Source organism: Grus americana, chromosome 23 (assembly GCF_028858705.1).
Source record: "Grus americana isolate bGruAme1 chromosome 23, bGruAme1.mat, whole genome shotgun sequence".
Taxonomy (NCBI): Eukaryota; Metazoa; Chordata; class Aves; order Gruiformes; family Gruidae; genus Grus; species Grus americana.
In genome coordinates this window covers 49,315-62,500 of record NC_072874.1, presented here as the reverse complement: position 1 = coordinate 62,500, position 13,186 = coordinate 49,315, and the positions used below count along the sequence as shown (strand labels likewise).

The 13,186-nt window shown below is 40.4% G+C and overlaps 1 protein-coding gene across 14 annotated transcripts in view; it reads left to right on the top strand.

Moving 5' to 3' along the window:
* Positions 1-12,220, top strand: part of SRRM1 (serine and arginine repetitive matrix 1) — a 19,868-nt gene extending 7,648 nt beyond the window's left edge. For 6 of the 14 annotated variants that reach the window (XM_054802195.1, XM_054802210.1, XM_054802208.1 and 3 more), the window contains 13 exons: positions 1-79; positions 544-744; positions 1,042-1,245; positions 1,539-1,658; positions 3,179-3,450; positions 3,591-3,671; positions 4,019-4,105; positions 4,770-4,914; positions 7,155-7,259; positions 7,614-8,075; positions 8,993-9,179; positions 9,950-10,144; positions 10,349-12,220. The exon at positions 1-79 is cut by the window's left edge and continues 34 nt beyond it. In XM_054802195.1, the coding sequence (XP_054658170.1) occupies positions 1-79; positions 544-744; positions 1,042-1,245; positions 1,539-1,658; positions 3,179-3,450; positions 3,591-3,671; positions 4,019-4,105; positions 4,770-4,914; positions 7,155-7,259; positions 7,614-8,075; positions 8,993-9,179; positions 9,950-10,144; positions 10,349-10,453 (2,243 nt within the window). In that variant the 3' untranslated portion in view covers positions 10,454-12,220. The remainder of the gene's footprint in view (positions 80-543; positions 745-1,041; positions 1,246-1,538; positions 1,659-3,178; positions 3,451-3,590; positions 3,672-4,018; positions 4,106-4,769; positions 4,915-7,154; positions 7,260-7,613; positions 8,076-8,992; positions 9,180-9,949; positions 10,145-10,348) is intronic. The other 8 variants (XM_054802199.1, XM_054802197.1, XM_054802198.1 and 5 more) reach the window with 8 other exon arrangements.
* Positions 12,221-13,186: the final 966 nt, after the last annotated feature.

Sequence of the window (13,186 nt, the reverse complement as noted above, 5' to 3'; positions counted from 1 at the left end):
AAGATGAAGACAAGGAGAAGAGGGATAAGGAAGACAAAGACAACAGAGAAAAAAGAGACAGATCCAGGAGTCCAAGAAGGTAATGAAAATGCACAGACAATGCACAATATCAACAGTATTCTAGAACCGAGTGAAGAATGCATGGCAGAGAAAAAATAATTGCAGTTTGGAGATAGTCCCCTTAGCTATTTTAGCAGGCTAGCTCGACTTACTGCTGAACAGTAATTGCAAGTAAACCAGAGCAACTTTGACATAGGTATTGGTCACGCTAGAAACTGTTTTTAATGGTTTATCTGTTCCAGGCTTAGTTCTTTTTGTTCTTGGGGGTTTGGATTTTTTGTTTTTGTTTGTTTGACATCTTAATTTGGCTGTCAGTTACTAGCAGAAAATATAAAGTAGTCCTACGTGCGTTTTAACTGCTGTAGACAGTACTGAGAGTCTACCTGATTCAGAAGAGCTTTTAGCTGCTGAGTGTCACAGGCTTTATTATCCTATGCGTCGTTTAATTATGTTATGCTATTAAATGGCACTTCTTTTTCCTAGACGCAAATCAAGGTCTCCTTCCCCTCGGAGGAGATCGTCGCCTGTCAGAAGAGAGCGGAAACGCAGCCATTCTCGTTCCCCTCACCACAGAACCAAGAGCCGTAGTGCTACTCCTGCACCAGAAAAGAAAGAGGCGACTCCTGAGCCAGAACCCTCTGTGAAACCAAAGGAGACTGTTGTTCAAGAGGCAACTTCAAACAGGTAAGCGTGATAACTCTTTGTGTAGAACTATATATAACCTCTTAAAAAATGGGAGTGACAATGCCACCTTGTTTTCTAGCAAGTTGACGCATAGCCTGTATATTAGTTTTTCTTCTCTTTGAGTCATCGTACCGCGTTCTAATTCTTTCCACAGTTTTGGAGCGGGATGTCTGACATCGCGTCAGAGGATGGGCAGGAGAATGTTCATTGTAGGGGAATATCTTGGCAGCTTCTAAAATGTTACTCCAGGGACTACGGTTGGTATGTGCTTATAAATTAAGTCTTTATTTTCAACAGTGATATCCCAAAAGCCCCTAAACCTGAGCCTCCTGTACCAGAGACTAAGGAAACTTCACCAGAACGTAATTCAAAGAAGGAGAGAGAGAAGGAAAAAGAGAAGACTCGTCAAAGATCCCCAACTCGGTCCAAGTCAAGGTCAAGGTCTCGATCACGTTCTCCATCTCATTCTCGACCAAGAAGGCGTCATAGATCACGGTCGAGGTAGGACTTCAGTTTATCTTGATTGCGAAGGTTGAGAACTGAGTATTTTCTTTTGAAGGTGCTGCTTAATGTAACGTTCTCAGTTAAAGTAGTGACGTTTTTAGAGATTTTTGAGCTATGGATGTTTTAGCACTGATTGCGTCTGAATGTACTGCTTTGCATCTTAGTCTAAATGCTACTTTAATGTGATGCATTTGGAGAAAAGCAAATTTATGCTCAGCGCCCTGAGGATAAATTTCCTCAAATCTGAAAATTAGATAGTTGCTTTTCATTTGAATTTTTGATTGTGACAGGTCTTACTCCCCTAGAAGGCGACCGAGCCCAAGACGACGGCCATCTCCAAGGAGAAGGAGCCCTCCAAGGCGAATGCCTCCCCCTCCCAGACACAGAAGAAGCAGATCCCCTGTGAGGCGGTAAGATTCCCTTTTCTGAGACAACTGAAAATGTTAAACTTGGAAAATTGAAGGGAACGTTACTTGTGAGGAAGGGGTGCTATCAAAATTACCTCATTCACCTTACATTAGTGCTGTCAGGTATATGATTTGAGTGATGTAAAAACTGCAGTGTCGTATTTCATAAGCGTGTTGTGGGGTAACATAATAGTAGCTGTGAAACGATTTCTTTTGAGTTGAAATAGTGATGAGAATTTCACCTTTTTGAAAAGTGGCAATTTCAGAATGTTAACTTCTTCAAATGGCTCTGGATAGCTCCCAGCTTAGATGGACATGAAGTCTTTTATGACTTTTTTGGTTAAGTCTTAATGCTTTCCCCCACCCAGGGAAAAAATTAGAACAAATAACTAGATTGTACTTGTTGGCAGTTTTTTAATTATGACTTATTTCCATCACGTGAAATTAAAATAAAATTTAAATTTTGACTTGAACTGTGCTGCTACTTCATGTTCTCTTACCTAAAAAAAATCTTCAAGGTCTGCTCTCTGGTGTCAGAGGTTACGTTTTTGACAGCATAAGCAATTGTTCTAGTAGCAAAGTGCTGGGTTGCCTTGCAAAGAAAATGATGTACTTACGGCAGTGTCAAAACAGACATTTGTCTTCGTAGGAAGATAATAGGTTGCTGTCCTCTTCGTAGGAAGAGAATTAAAGTGGTGCTTCCTGTACAGCGGTTGTCCTTTCTCAGGAAGGAACAGTTCTTCCTTTTTATGACAAAGTGATGACTTCTTTATTTTTCTGAGTTTGTAAAGATGTTCATTTCACACAGTTACTGGAAAAACTGTGAACAGTGTCAAAAATGTATGTTGCAAGATGTACAAGAGCTCCCTTTCAGGAAATGTTTATCTCACTCAAGGTAGGGTTTCTTTTTTCCAGGTTCTCAGGAATTCTGCAGCCAAAGGTGGATTCTGCAGGTACACAATTGCAACAGAACTTGCCACAAATTTTGCCGCAGAATTCTAGAGGCCCTACCTTTTTAAAATTATAAAGTAAAGATGAAAGACTAAAACATAAGAATGGATAGATTGATTCTGAATTGTTAAGTTGTGAAGTTGTCTAAAACTTTTACCTCCTGGTATAAAAATTTTTGGCGTACTTGCACACTTAACTCTTAAACAGATCTGTTCTGAAGATCATTAAATCACATGTGCTAACACAGAGAATTCTCTTAACCATCCAAAAGTGAGAGCCCAAACAGAACTAATTGCTCCCAGGAGAAAAGCTTAGTTGTAGTCTGTAGATTGACAGAAAGCAAGCAAAGGTAACACTAACAATTTTTTGCTCACTATGTAGTTTAAAAATAACTGTGAAAGACTGGTTATTCCTCTTCTACAAACCAAGTGTTGAAGCCTGTCCACCATGTTTTGGAAGTCCTGTTTTACGTGGCTTTATATATGTGCTTGCAAACAAATGCAATTCTGTGTTCACGCTCAAAGATTTCTTAAGCCGATTAGTCGGAATCTAATGTTATATTTGATTTACAGGAGAAGACGGTCATCAGCATCCTTGTCTGGCAGCAGCTCTTCATCCTCCTCCTCACGCTCCCGATCACCACCAAAGAAACCACCTAAAAGAACTGTATCCAGTCCTCCTCGTAAAACGCGTAGGCTCTCTCCTTCGGCAAGCCCTCCTAGACGGAGGCACAGACCATCCCCACCGGCAAGTCCACCTCCAAAACCACGTAGGTCTCCAACACCCCAGCAGTCAAACCGTGCAAGAAAAAGCCGTGGCTCTGTTTCACCTGGCAGAGCATCAGGTAATCAAATAAAAAATTACATTCCAGCAGTTTTCTCACCTTGTGTTTTCTCAAAGGTGTGACGTGTATGGTTCGTATGAGCAGAAAAGTAGGCAAGAATGTCATAAATTGCAACCGAGTTATTTGACTTTATCTTTTAGCACCCAAGCATAAGAGTACTGAAAAAAGAGAATCTCCTTCGCCAGCACCAAAACCAAGGAAAGCAGAACTGTCTGAATCAGGTATGGCTCTCACTTTTCAACGCTGGCTTTGGGTGGGGTTTTTAATCAAAGATGCATGGCAATAAAAGGCAGTTGTAAAGTGCTGAAGCCTCTTGATAGGCTGGCATTGAAAGCAAGAGTGTTCAGAAGTATAAAGATGACTGCTCCTACTGGCTCAGATGTTTCTATCCAAGCTTTCTTGGAAAAAAGCTCAGCCAAAGTGTATTCCCGCCTCAGTGTTGTCCTAAGATCTAAAAAAAAATAGTATCCACGGTTGATGGTCTACTGTAATACGACTTTGTTTCTGCCTGAATAAAGCAAATTGTATCTTCAGTTGAAATACTCTGTCCATGCGTGTACCTTTTCAGAGGAAGATAAAGGAGGTAAAATGGCTGCAGCAGACTCCGTTCAACAGAGGCGTCAGTACAGAAGGCAAAATCAACAGTCTTCATCTGGTATGGATGACACAGATTTCCTAAAACAGGATTGTAGCTTACTTTTGCAGGAAGTAGTTCATGTTAAGTTTGAATACTGATGAAAATGATTTGCTATGTGCACTGCAGTGCTATCGTTAGCTTAATTCTAGATTTGCCACTCATAATGAAATCACTTTAATTATTACTTATGAAGAATAAAGTATAATTTTTAAAGGTTATTTATGGTATATCTCTTGTTAATTGGTTTTCATCTTTAAAATCTGCACTTTTAAACTCCTACCGTCACGCGCAAATATTGTTTGCTATGGATTACTTAATCTGTTGTTGCAATAGGTTATTTCCTAATACTCTGTACTCTCGTATACTTGAGATCAGTAAATTAACCTGGGCCTGGTGTAGGATTTTGTCCGCTTAAATGTTTCTGTAAGTAACTGCAGTTCACCTTTTAAATTACCTGGCTAGTCAAATTTTATGCGGACGGTTAGGTCGCTGCAAATATTTTTACCCAGTTCTGATGGATTTATTTATGGCTTGACTTCAAGTAACGTTTTTAGTTAAACCGCTCTTAAATAGAGGCTTCTTGTTAGCAGGAGGTTAGTACTGCAGTTATAACCCTATCAGTGACTGTGTTGATAGTGTCATGAGAATAACTTTCCAGAGAGTGATTTTTCTACATTTATAGATTCTGGTTCTTCATCTTCATCTGAAGAAGAAAGACCTAAAAGATCCAATGTGAAGAACGGGGAGGTTGGTAGACGCCGACGCCATTCGCATTCACGCAGTCCGTCGCCGTCTCCGCGAAAACGACAGAAGGAATCCTCCCCTCGGTAATTTCTTCTTAGTTGAACTAACTGATGTCTTTTTTTCCTAATTAATCAGTTAACGATGCTGTCTATCTGCTACGCAACTGTCAGCAAATACACAACAGAATTAAGTCATGCTCAGTTTGCCCAACCTTGTTTCACGATTGCATTCTTCTTAAGCTCACTCGTTAAGAATTACCCTGAACTTTAGTTGAACGTGTTGGTTTTTGCCTCAAATATATGGCAGATAGATTTGTGTTGTTTTGTTTTTCCTCCGCTGCTATCAGGATGCAGATGGAAAAGAGGTGGCAATCACCAGTGATGAAAAGGTTGGTTAGAAATTAATATGTTAAATAGGATTTACATATAGAAAATCATTTAGACAGGCTCTCGTTTATTTTGTCATGGATAAGTACTTGCTATCCTTTGGACTTGGCACACTCAGAGTAGTAAGGCGAGGGAAAATCAGACTGATGTGTTCCTTAGTGTGTTGGATCTGGGACCATTTCGCTGGCAAAAAAGAAAAAAAGGAACACCTGCTCCGTCTCCTTCATTGTTCGCTATTTGTTAATTCACGTAAGCGTGTAACAGCTAATAACAGTAATGTTACTAGCATCTTACCGATGCCTGAAAACAGCTGAATGCTCGTAATCTTTAGGGGTTTTCTTATTCCATATACCCAGATTTGAAAGATGGGTGAGCGTTACTTTGTATTCTTGCTGCCAATTGATGTTCTGGCTCAAACGCTTCTGTAGACTTGGCAACAAGTGATCAAGATCTTGATGTTCTGGGTCACAGATATTTGGAATTTTCAAAAGTCTCATTCCTCTATTCATTAGACAGCTAGAACTACTAGTAGTAGACAAGTAGTAGACTATTAGTGAACACCTACTTTATTTTTCTGTTTTTATGTAGGCAGTATTGTTAACGCTTCTGCTTGTGAAATTGTTTGCTCCGTGTTGATCTCGGAATATAGGAAGGTGCAGGGAACCGGGCGCTTGATGGGTATATCAGTCTGATATAACGACCCTTGTGAGCAATCTGTAATTAAGACCTAGCTACAATGTAATTGCAGCATACATGGTGATGTATGAGATGAAGTATGACTACTTCTACAAATGTAGATAATTCTAATTATGGATCTTGTCAAACAAGTCAATGTAAACCAGATTGGAATTCAAAGATCTTAATCTGTTTCGCAACATACTAAATTCACCTGTTGCCTGTTGTGTAAATACACGTTTCGTTAGGGCAACTGTGACATTTGAAGGCTGGTATTTTTTTTGGATCGTAAAAGAACGTTGTCCTTTGGAGCAAACTCTTCTCTATAAAAAGTGTAACTCATTGCCTTGGAGAACAGCAGCCAGCATATTTGCAATCAAATCGCAGTTTCTGTAGATGAGCTGCTTTGCTTTTTCATTACTCTCTTTTTTTCTTTATCCAGTCATTTTATCTGAATTGCTTTAAAAGGAAAAAAGAGAAAAGAAAAAGGAATGTTTTACTTTACAAAATACCAATATTCCTCTCCTTTAAAGCTCTAGGAAAGTATGTGTTTGATTAACACAACCCCTTCCAGAAGTCTGTTGTAAACCTTGCAGAGCAGAAAATGGCTCACTTTGTGAATAATTTTAATCCAGATAGCTGCAATTTAGCAACAGCTCTGATTTTTCTCTGCATTTCAGGAAATAAGTCATTTTGGATTTCAGATCTATAGATAAAAGCTGTTTTCAAGGGTACGGTTTCACACTGTTTAATCTGATCCAACTTCAGACTGCTGCCGAACGTGGTTTTGGTCTGCCTGACACAGCTAGGCATTCCCAGTTCCTCCTTTGTGTTGGATCTAGCAATCGTGTCAGTGCATGACGACAGAGTTTTTGTTGGGTTAGTCTCCTGGTGGATCAGTAAGCTGGTCTGACTCATTAGATGATCACTAGATTCAGTGCAAGAGAAATGACAGAAATGAGCTTTCAGGAGAAGGAAATGGGAGAGGGTTGGGCTTCCTCTTTGGCTACAAGATGTGAATAGACCAGGCTAAGCAGAATGTGAAATAGTCTTGTGACTGCTCTAGCGGGCTCTGAAAATTACAGTGAAATTACGTGTTGTCTCACACTCTTTAGAAAGATGAATCTATTTTTCTCCATCTTCTAGTAGAATTTCATTTTGAAGTGCATGAACCAGATGGTTTTGTATAGTGAATGCCGAGGAACAAGAGAGAATCTCACGGCTCAATTGCAACTTTTCTGAGAATCCCTTTATCCCTTCAGCAGGAGGAGGAGAAGTCCATCGCCCCCACCAGCCAGGCGGCGACGCTCTCCTTCACCCGCCCCTCCTCCTAGGCGGCGGCGCTCACCCTCGTTACCTCGTCGAAGGTAGTGTATCGCATTTTTGTCGTGAAGCGGTCGATTTTAGTTTGTTGACTTCCGACTATGATGTGTAAAAAGAAATGCCGTGATTGAGGAAACCGGTTCCTTGACTGACAGTTACTGAGGAGAATGTAGTTTTGTTAGTGAGATTTTTGTGTGGCCTGGATATTGTTTGATTGCTGTATCAAATACTGAATAACACCCGTTGAGCTGATTTTGAAAAAAATTGGTATTAAGTAAAGTTTTGAAGATTATTTTTTTAGAGGAATTCTTTTCCCCCAAGAGGGGAAAAAGACTGGTGAGACACTTATAACTAATTCACCTGCCTACGTGGCACCTGAACATTTGTTTTCTCTGTAGGTCTCCATCACCACCCCCACGCAGACGTTCACCTTCTCCGCGGAGATACTCTCCACCGATACAGAGACGATATTCTCCTTCACCGCCACCTAAGAGAAGAACGGCTTCTCCTCCTCCCCCGCCTAAACGAAGGGCATCACCTTCTCCACAGTCAAAACGCAGAGTTTCCCATTCACCGCCGCCAAAACAAAGGAGCTCGCCAGCTGCTAAAAGGCGTTCACCTTCGATATCTTCCAAGCACAGGAAGGGATCTCCTCCCAGTAGGTCCAATCGGGAAACACGTTCTCCACCACAAAACAAAAGGCATTCACCTTCTCCACGGCCTAGAGCTTCTCGTACCTCTGCAAGCCCACCACCACCACGAAGGGGAGCTTCAGCTTCACCCCAGAGAAGACAGTCTCCATCTCCAAGCACTAGACCCATCAGGAGGGTGTCAAGAACGCCAGAACCCAAGAAGACAAAGTAAAAAAAATCCATCTCTATTGTTGGTGGTTTTGCGAGGGTTTTTTTTGTTTTAATGCAGTGGAGATAGCTAGGGAATCACATTTAAATGGTTCTCGTACATCTCGAGATTGCTCAAGTGTTGGTGGCTCTGTTGGGCTTCCACCGTCATAACGTTGATTTTCTGGAGTTTATTAGATTGGAAGCATCTGTTAAAATAGAGCGCAACACAGGGAGAAGCGTTGAAGAGGCTTTATGTGGAGTATGAGGTGTCTTTTAATAGCACAACAAAGCACTGTGACTGAGCAGGTGCAGAGAACTTCACGAGAAGTTTTCTCGCTAGCTTTGTTCAAATAAAAATGAACTTTCTCTTATTTTGAGGCTAACTGCAGGAGGGAACCAACACTTTTAATTATCTCATAAGTCATTTCATAAGTGGTCATCCAAGACAAAAAACCATGTAGAACTGTAAGAGTTTTTTCTTCAGTGTGATGCTGCAGTTACGAGCAGATAGTCAGAAGTATGGTGCTGGCTTATTAATTCTTTCAGAAAGGAAATGTAGCTGAATAGAAGGTCTTGCGCTCTTTCTTCATTGGATGATAAAATAGCATTGCTATTCTCATGGCTTTTAATGTGGTTATAAATTAGTCATATCAGAAGAAAGGGAGCAATCGCTCCTGAACAGCAATAGTAGTATTGTTGGTTTAAGAAGCTATCAAGTTGCAATATCCTTTTGCATTACGGATCCACAGCGGTATTAGATTGTTTTGCCTTTTGTAACGTATGCCTGCAAAGTACCTAATCATTTTTTAAGTGGCAGCTTAACCACAACTTATAAGCAGATATATTCGTCCGGCTTTTCTGTTAATTGTTACTTTCTTGTTTTGTCTCTTACGTCTCTCATGCTAGAATCTAAGTGTAGCCCTTCTATTTTTAAGGGTTTCCACACCAAGTCCACGATCTGCGAGACGGGTGTCTTCATCACGGTCTGCATCAGGATCGCCGGAGCCAGCACCGAAAAAACATCAAGGACCTCCATCTCCTACTCGCTCTCGTTCTCCTTCTGCAAACTGGTCACCTGCAAAAAAGGCTAAAAGCCCAACTCAGAGCCCGTCACCTGCAAGGGTATTTGTTTGCTAATAAAAGCAATACTGGTTTGGGTTATATGGCAAATTACTTTCATGGAGACTTAGCTGCTGAACAGCTCTAAGCTTATTCACGTAGAAAAAAAAAAATTGAAATCCTTGGACTGATTTTTTTTTTCATAGTTAAAAACTTCTTTAAAACAATTTGTAACAAATTTTTCAAACCTAACAACTCTGAGTCTGGAAAAAAAAGTGCTATTATATATAAATTCTAACTTATGGAAGAAAAGACTTTCCCATTTTATGAGTCTACTCGAGTTTCATGGTCTACAAAGTGAGGTGGTCTTATTTATGCTTAGTAGCCTTACGTGCAAACTCGGGCTATTCCTAATAGCAAGAGAACAGATTGTTTGGCATCCTCATCTGTTCTCCTAAGGTGTTTCCTAGGAACGCTTCCATCATTTGCCAGGGGAGCGTTTGAGGGAGTTAGATTCCACCTGCAGTATTAATTTTTATGAAGAGGCTTGCCTGCCGTTCCTACGATGAGCGTATTGAGTTTGCGTGGTGTTACGGTCTCGTTTTAATAGACACAGCACGGCCGTGTATTGCAACATCAGTCTTCTAGGATCGCTCCTGTCAGTTGATGGGGGAAGGTCACGTTCCCCCAGTTCTGAAGACCGTGTTGAGTTTACCGAGCTTCAGATGTTGCTCAGTCCTCTCGCGTTTCCCAGAATGGCTGTGGGCTTGTTTGAACAACGTTTTGAAGCCTTAGGAATGAGTTTGTAATATCTGTTGAATTGTTTCTTACAGAATTCCGATCAGGAAGGGGGTGGAAAGAAGAAGAAGAAAAAGAAGGATAAGAAGCATAAAAAGGATAAAAAGCACAAGAAACACAAAAAACATAAGAAGGAGAAGGCTGCAGCGGCTGCAGCAGCTGCTGCTGTGGCTGCAGCAGATACCACCTCAGCACAGGAAGACCAGGAAGCGGAGACAGAACCCAAAAAGGTACCTGTGCTTTGCTTCTTAAGTGTCCAGTATAAAAATAGATGGAGACGAACACGCACAGCACTCTTAACGTTCTAAACAGCAGTCTTACTGCAGAAATGCAACTCGGTGTCGATGATTTTACTTGCTGATTTGCAATGTGGGGAGGGCTGCGGCCTGGCTTAGCTTTCAGTGTTTGAAGAAATGCTTTATCTTTGTTTGAAGGAGACAGAAAGCGAACCAGAAGACAACCTTGATGATCTAGAAAAACACCTGCGAGAGAAGGCACTGAGGTCGATGAGGAAGGCACAAGTGTCGCCACCATCCTAGGCTGAATCCTTTGATATAATGTACATTTTATTTGGTTTGTACTCAGAATTCAATTTCAAATTGCTAAATGTGTTTGAGCTTTAGAATATAACATTTGTTGTAATAATTGCTAGGTTGAGGTTCACCATGTACAAAGGGCATGGATTTACATTACAAAAGGTGTCCACAGTGTACTAGTGACATTCTTTCATTGACAAGTCAACATAATTTCATTTCGAGTGAGACTTTTTAGAAGCGGTAGGAATTTGTTTTGAAGGTTTTAAACATGACCGTCAGTTCCCTAGTTTCTTTGAAATTCAACAAAGCCTTTAGCATAATTTGTGAGGGTCTCATTTGATTTCTTTTGTATCCACTTACATTATGCTACTAACCTTTGTGGTTTGTAAGCTTGCCCGGAAGTAAAACCACTGCAGAATTACCGAGGAAGTATGTATATTTTAATGCTTTCTACTGTTGCCTGTATAGTCTCCATTAAAGCAAATCAAGAGTAGCAAATTAGAATGGTACATAAATGAAAGCATGTTGTTTACCAGGACACTGTGGGTTTATATTGATGTAACATGTTGATTTGGAACACTGGAATTTCATTTGTATTTTTATGTTCTTTTTTTAAAGGGCAGTTTCCATGATCAGCAGTCCCAGAAAAATTCCTTCAGTTACATAAATTTTGTTTGTGAGATGTCGTTGCCCCATTCATAAATCTTGTCTCGTTACGGTTCTTCTGAATGGTATAAGCAACTTTCAGAGATGTGGTCTTTGAAAGTTTGAGGAACCTGAACTTTGGATATTGTCATGTTTTCACTGTTTTTTGTTTTTGGTTTTTTTTTTAACTAAAGCTATATAAAGCTTGTGGATTAAACAAAATAAATTTCTAAATTTAAACAGATGTTGGCTATTTTTATATGAACACTTACATTTGCTAATCAGCATTCTTTTTGTACAGGGTTAATGAATACGCAGATACGAAAAAGTCTTTGATCCGATACGCTGGCTTCTGAAAAATTGGGGCTTTTGGTTTTAACTGTCCTGGGGGTAGCAGGAACGGCCCTTTTGTTAATTCGGCGATGCTCCCGTTGTGTCCGGATTGGTGTTCTTGTAAAGCAAGAGTAAAACAGTCTTACCTGGTCAGCGCTCTGTGGGATGGATAAGCTTAAAACAAACCAACGGAACACTTGCTGCTGAGAATTGCTTGTCACGGCAAGTAAAATGTTTCGAGGTCCCGCAAAAAAAAATTAACGGCAGGGTTGCATTAACTTAGTTAACAAGCTTTAGTCACGTAAACGCTGGTCCGAACGCTCGTCTAAAGAATCCTGGTGGCTCGCTGCCTTTTTCATAATCATATTTGAAACTTACTGGTTTGCTAATGTTGAATTTTTTTAAAATTTCAAGCTCTGTTTTTGAAATCAAGTCAATTCTGAAGTCTGAGGTTCCTCTGGAAGGAGGAATGGAACGTGCTTTGGAAAATTTTTGTCCTGCATCTGAAGTAGATGTGATGTGCGCAATTAAGTGTAGATATTTGATTAGTCTTTTTACTTGACATCGCATAGGGTTTTAAAATAAAACAGGTATTATGTAGATACTGGATGGAAGGGGATATCTAAAGTAGCTTCCTTCTGCACTTCCTTATATGCTGAATCTTTTGTTTCTTAGCATAAGTATACATTGTATGCTAAAGTGCTTGTAAACTTAGTTCAACAACACTCGAATGTTGAGTATCATCTGTTATTAAATGTGTATAATAAATTCCAAGAACTTTCTGGACAAACCCATTTTAAAAAGTACATCTGAGTGAATTTGGTGCTTGCGAAACTACAGAACTGAACAATGTATTGTGCTACTCTCTTTGCCTTGTTCTCTATTCTGCCCCCGCCCCCCCCCCCCCCCCGGCATTCCTTGGCAGCACAAATGATTCTGAAATTCAGTCTTAAAAGGCCGTATGTGCGTGGCCTTCACCGGGACTCAATGCCTCGTTTTACAATCTGAATCTTGAATCTTCCTTTCATCTGGGTTGTGTGACCTCTATGTGCCTTTTAATCTTAGGACTAATAGAAGTTCTTAAATATGACTGCCTATCTTCCCTTACACCTGTTTTTTCATCTCCTGCCTCCAGGACTGCACTTTGATAAAGGCCATCACTGATTGGGTGATTTCGGCCGGACCTCCCCAGGGCTGCCAGGTCTTACCCCACCTTTTTTCTCCTGCAGTTTCTGTTGTTACGTGCTCCCTCCTTTCTTCCTTTTTTTTTTTTTTTTTTTTGGGTAACATCTATCTATAAAGAATGGTAGAAGTTTAAAAAGAGCAGTTAAATCTACTCTTTAGGAAGACTATAACTTCTAAATTGTATTTAGTTTAATATTTTAATTCTTTCTGACTTTGCCATGCATTCAAATCCCAATTGAGCAATAGCAAGCCGCCTCTTGTCTTCTCATCAGCTGTTACGCCGGCCTCGCTGCTCTCAATACTGTAGCACAGGTACCTTTTAGCACAAAGTCACGCCGCTAGGATGATGGCCTTCAGCGTTTCTGTCTGTACTGTGCAGTGTTGTCCTAGTGAACTGGTGACTTCCATCATTGAATTCCTTCCTGATCCTCTGCAACTGAGATTCCATCATCCAAACCCAAACTCCTCTGATCTGTTTGCCAGTCAATCTTCTTGGTTAACCTCTTCTCTCTGTTTCACAACCCTTTTATTTGTAGTCGTGCCGTAGTTCAGAAAGTAACCGTGTGGGATGAT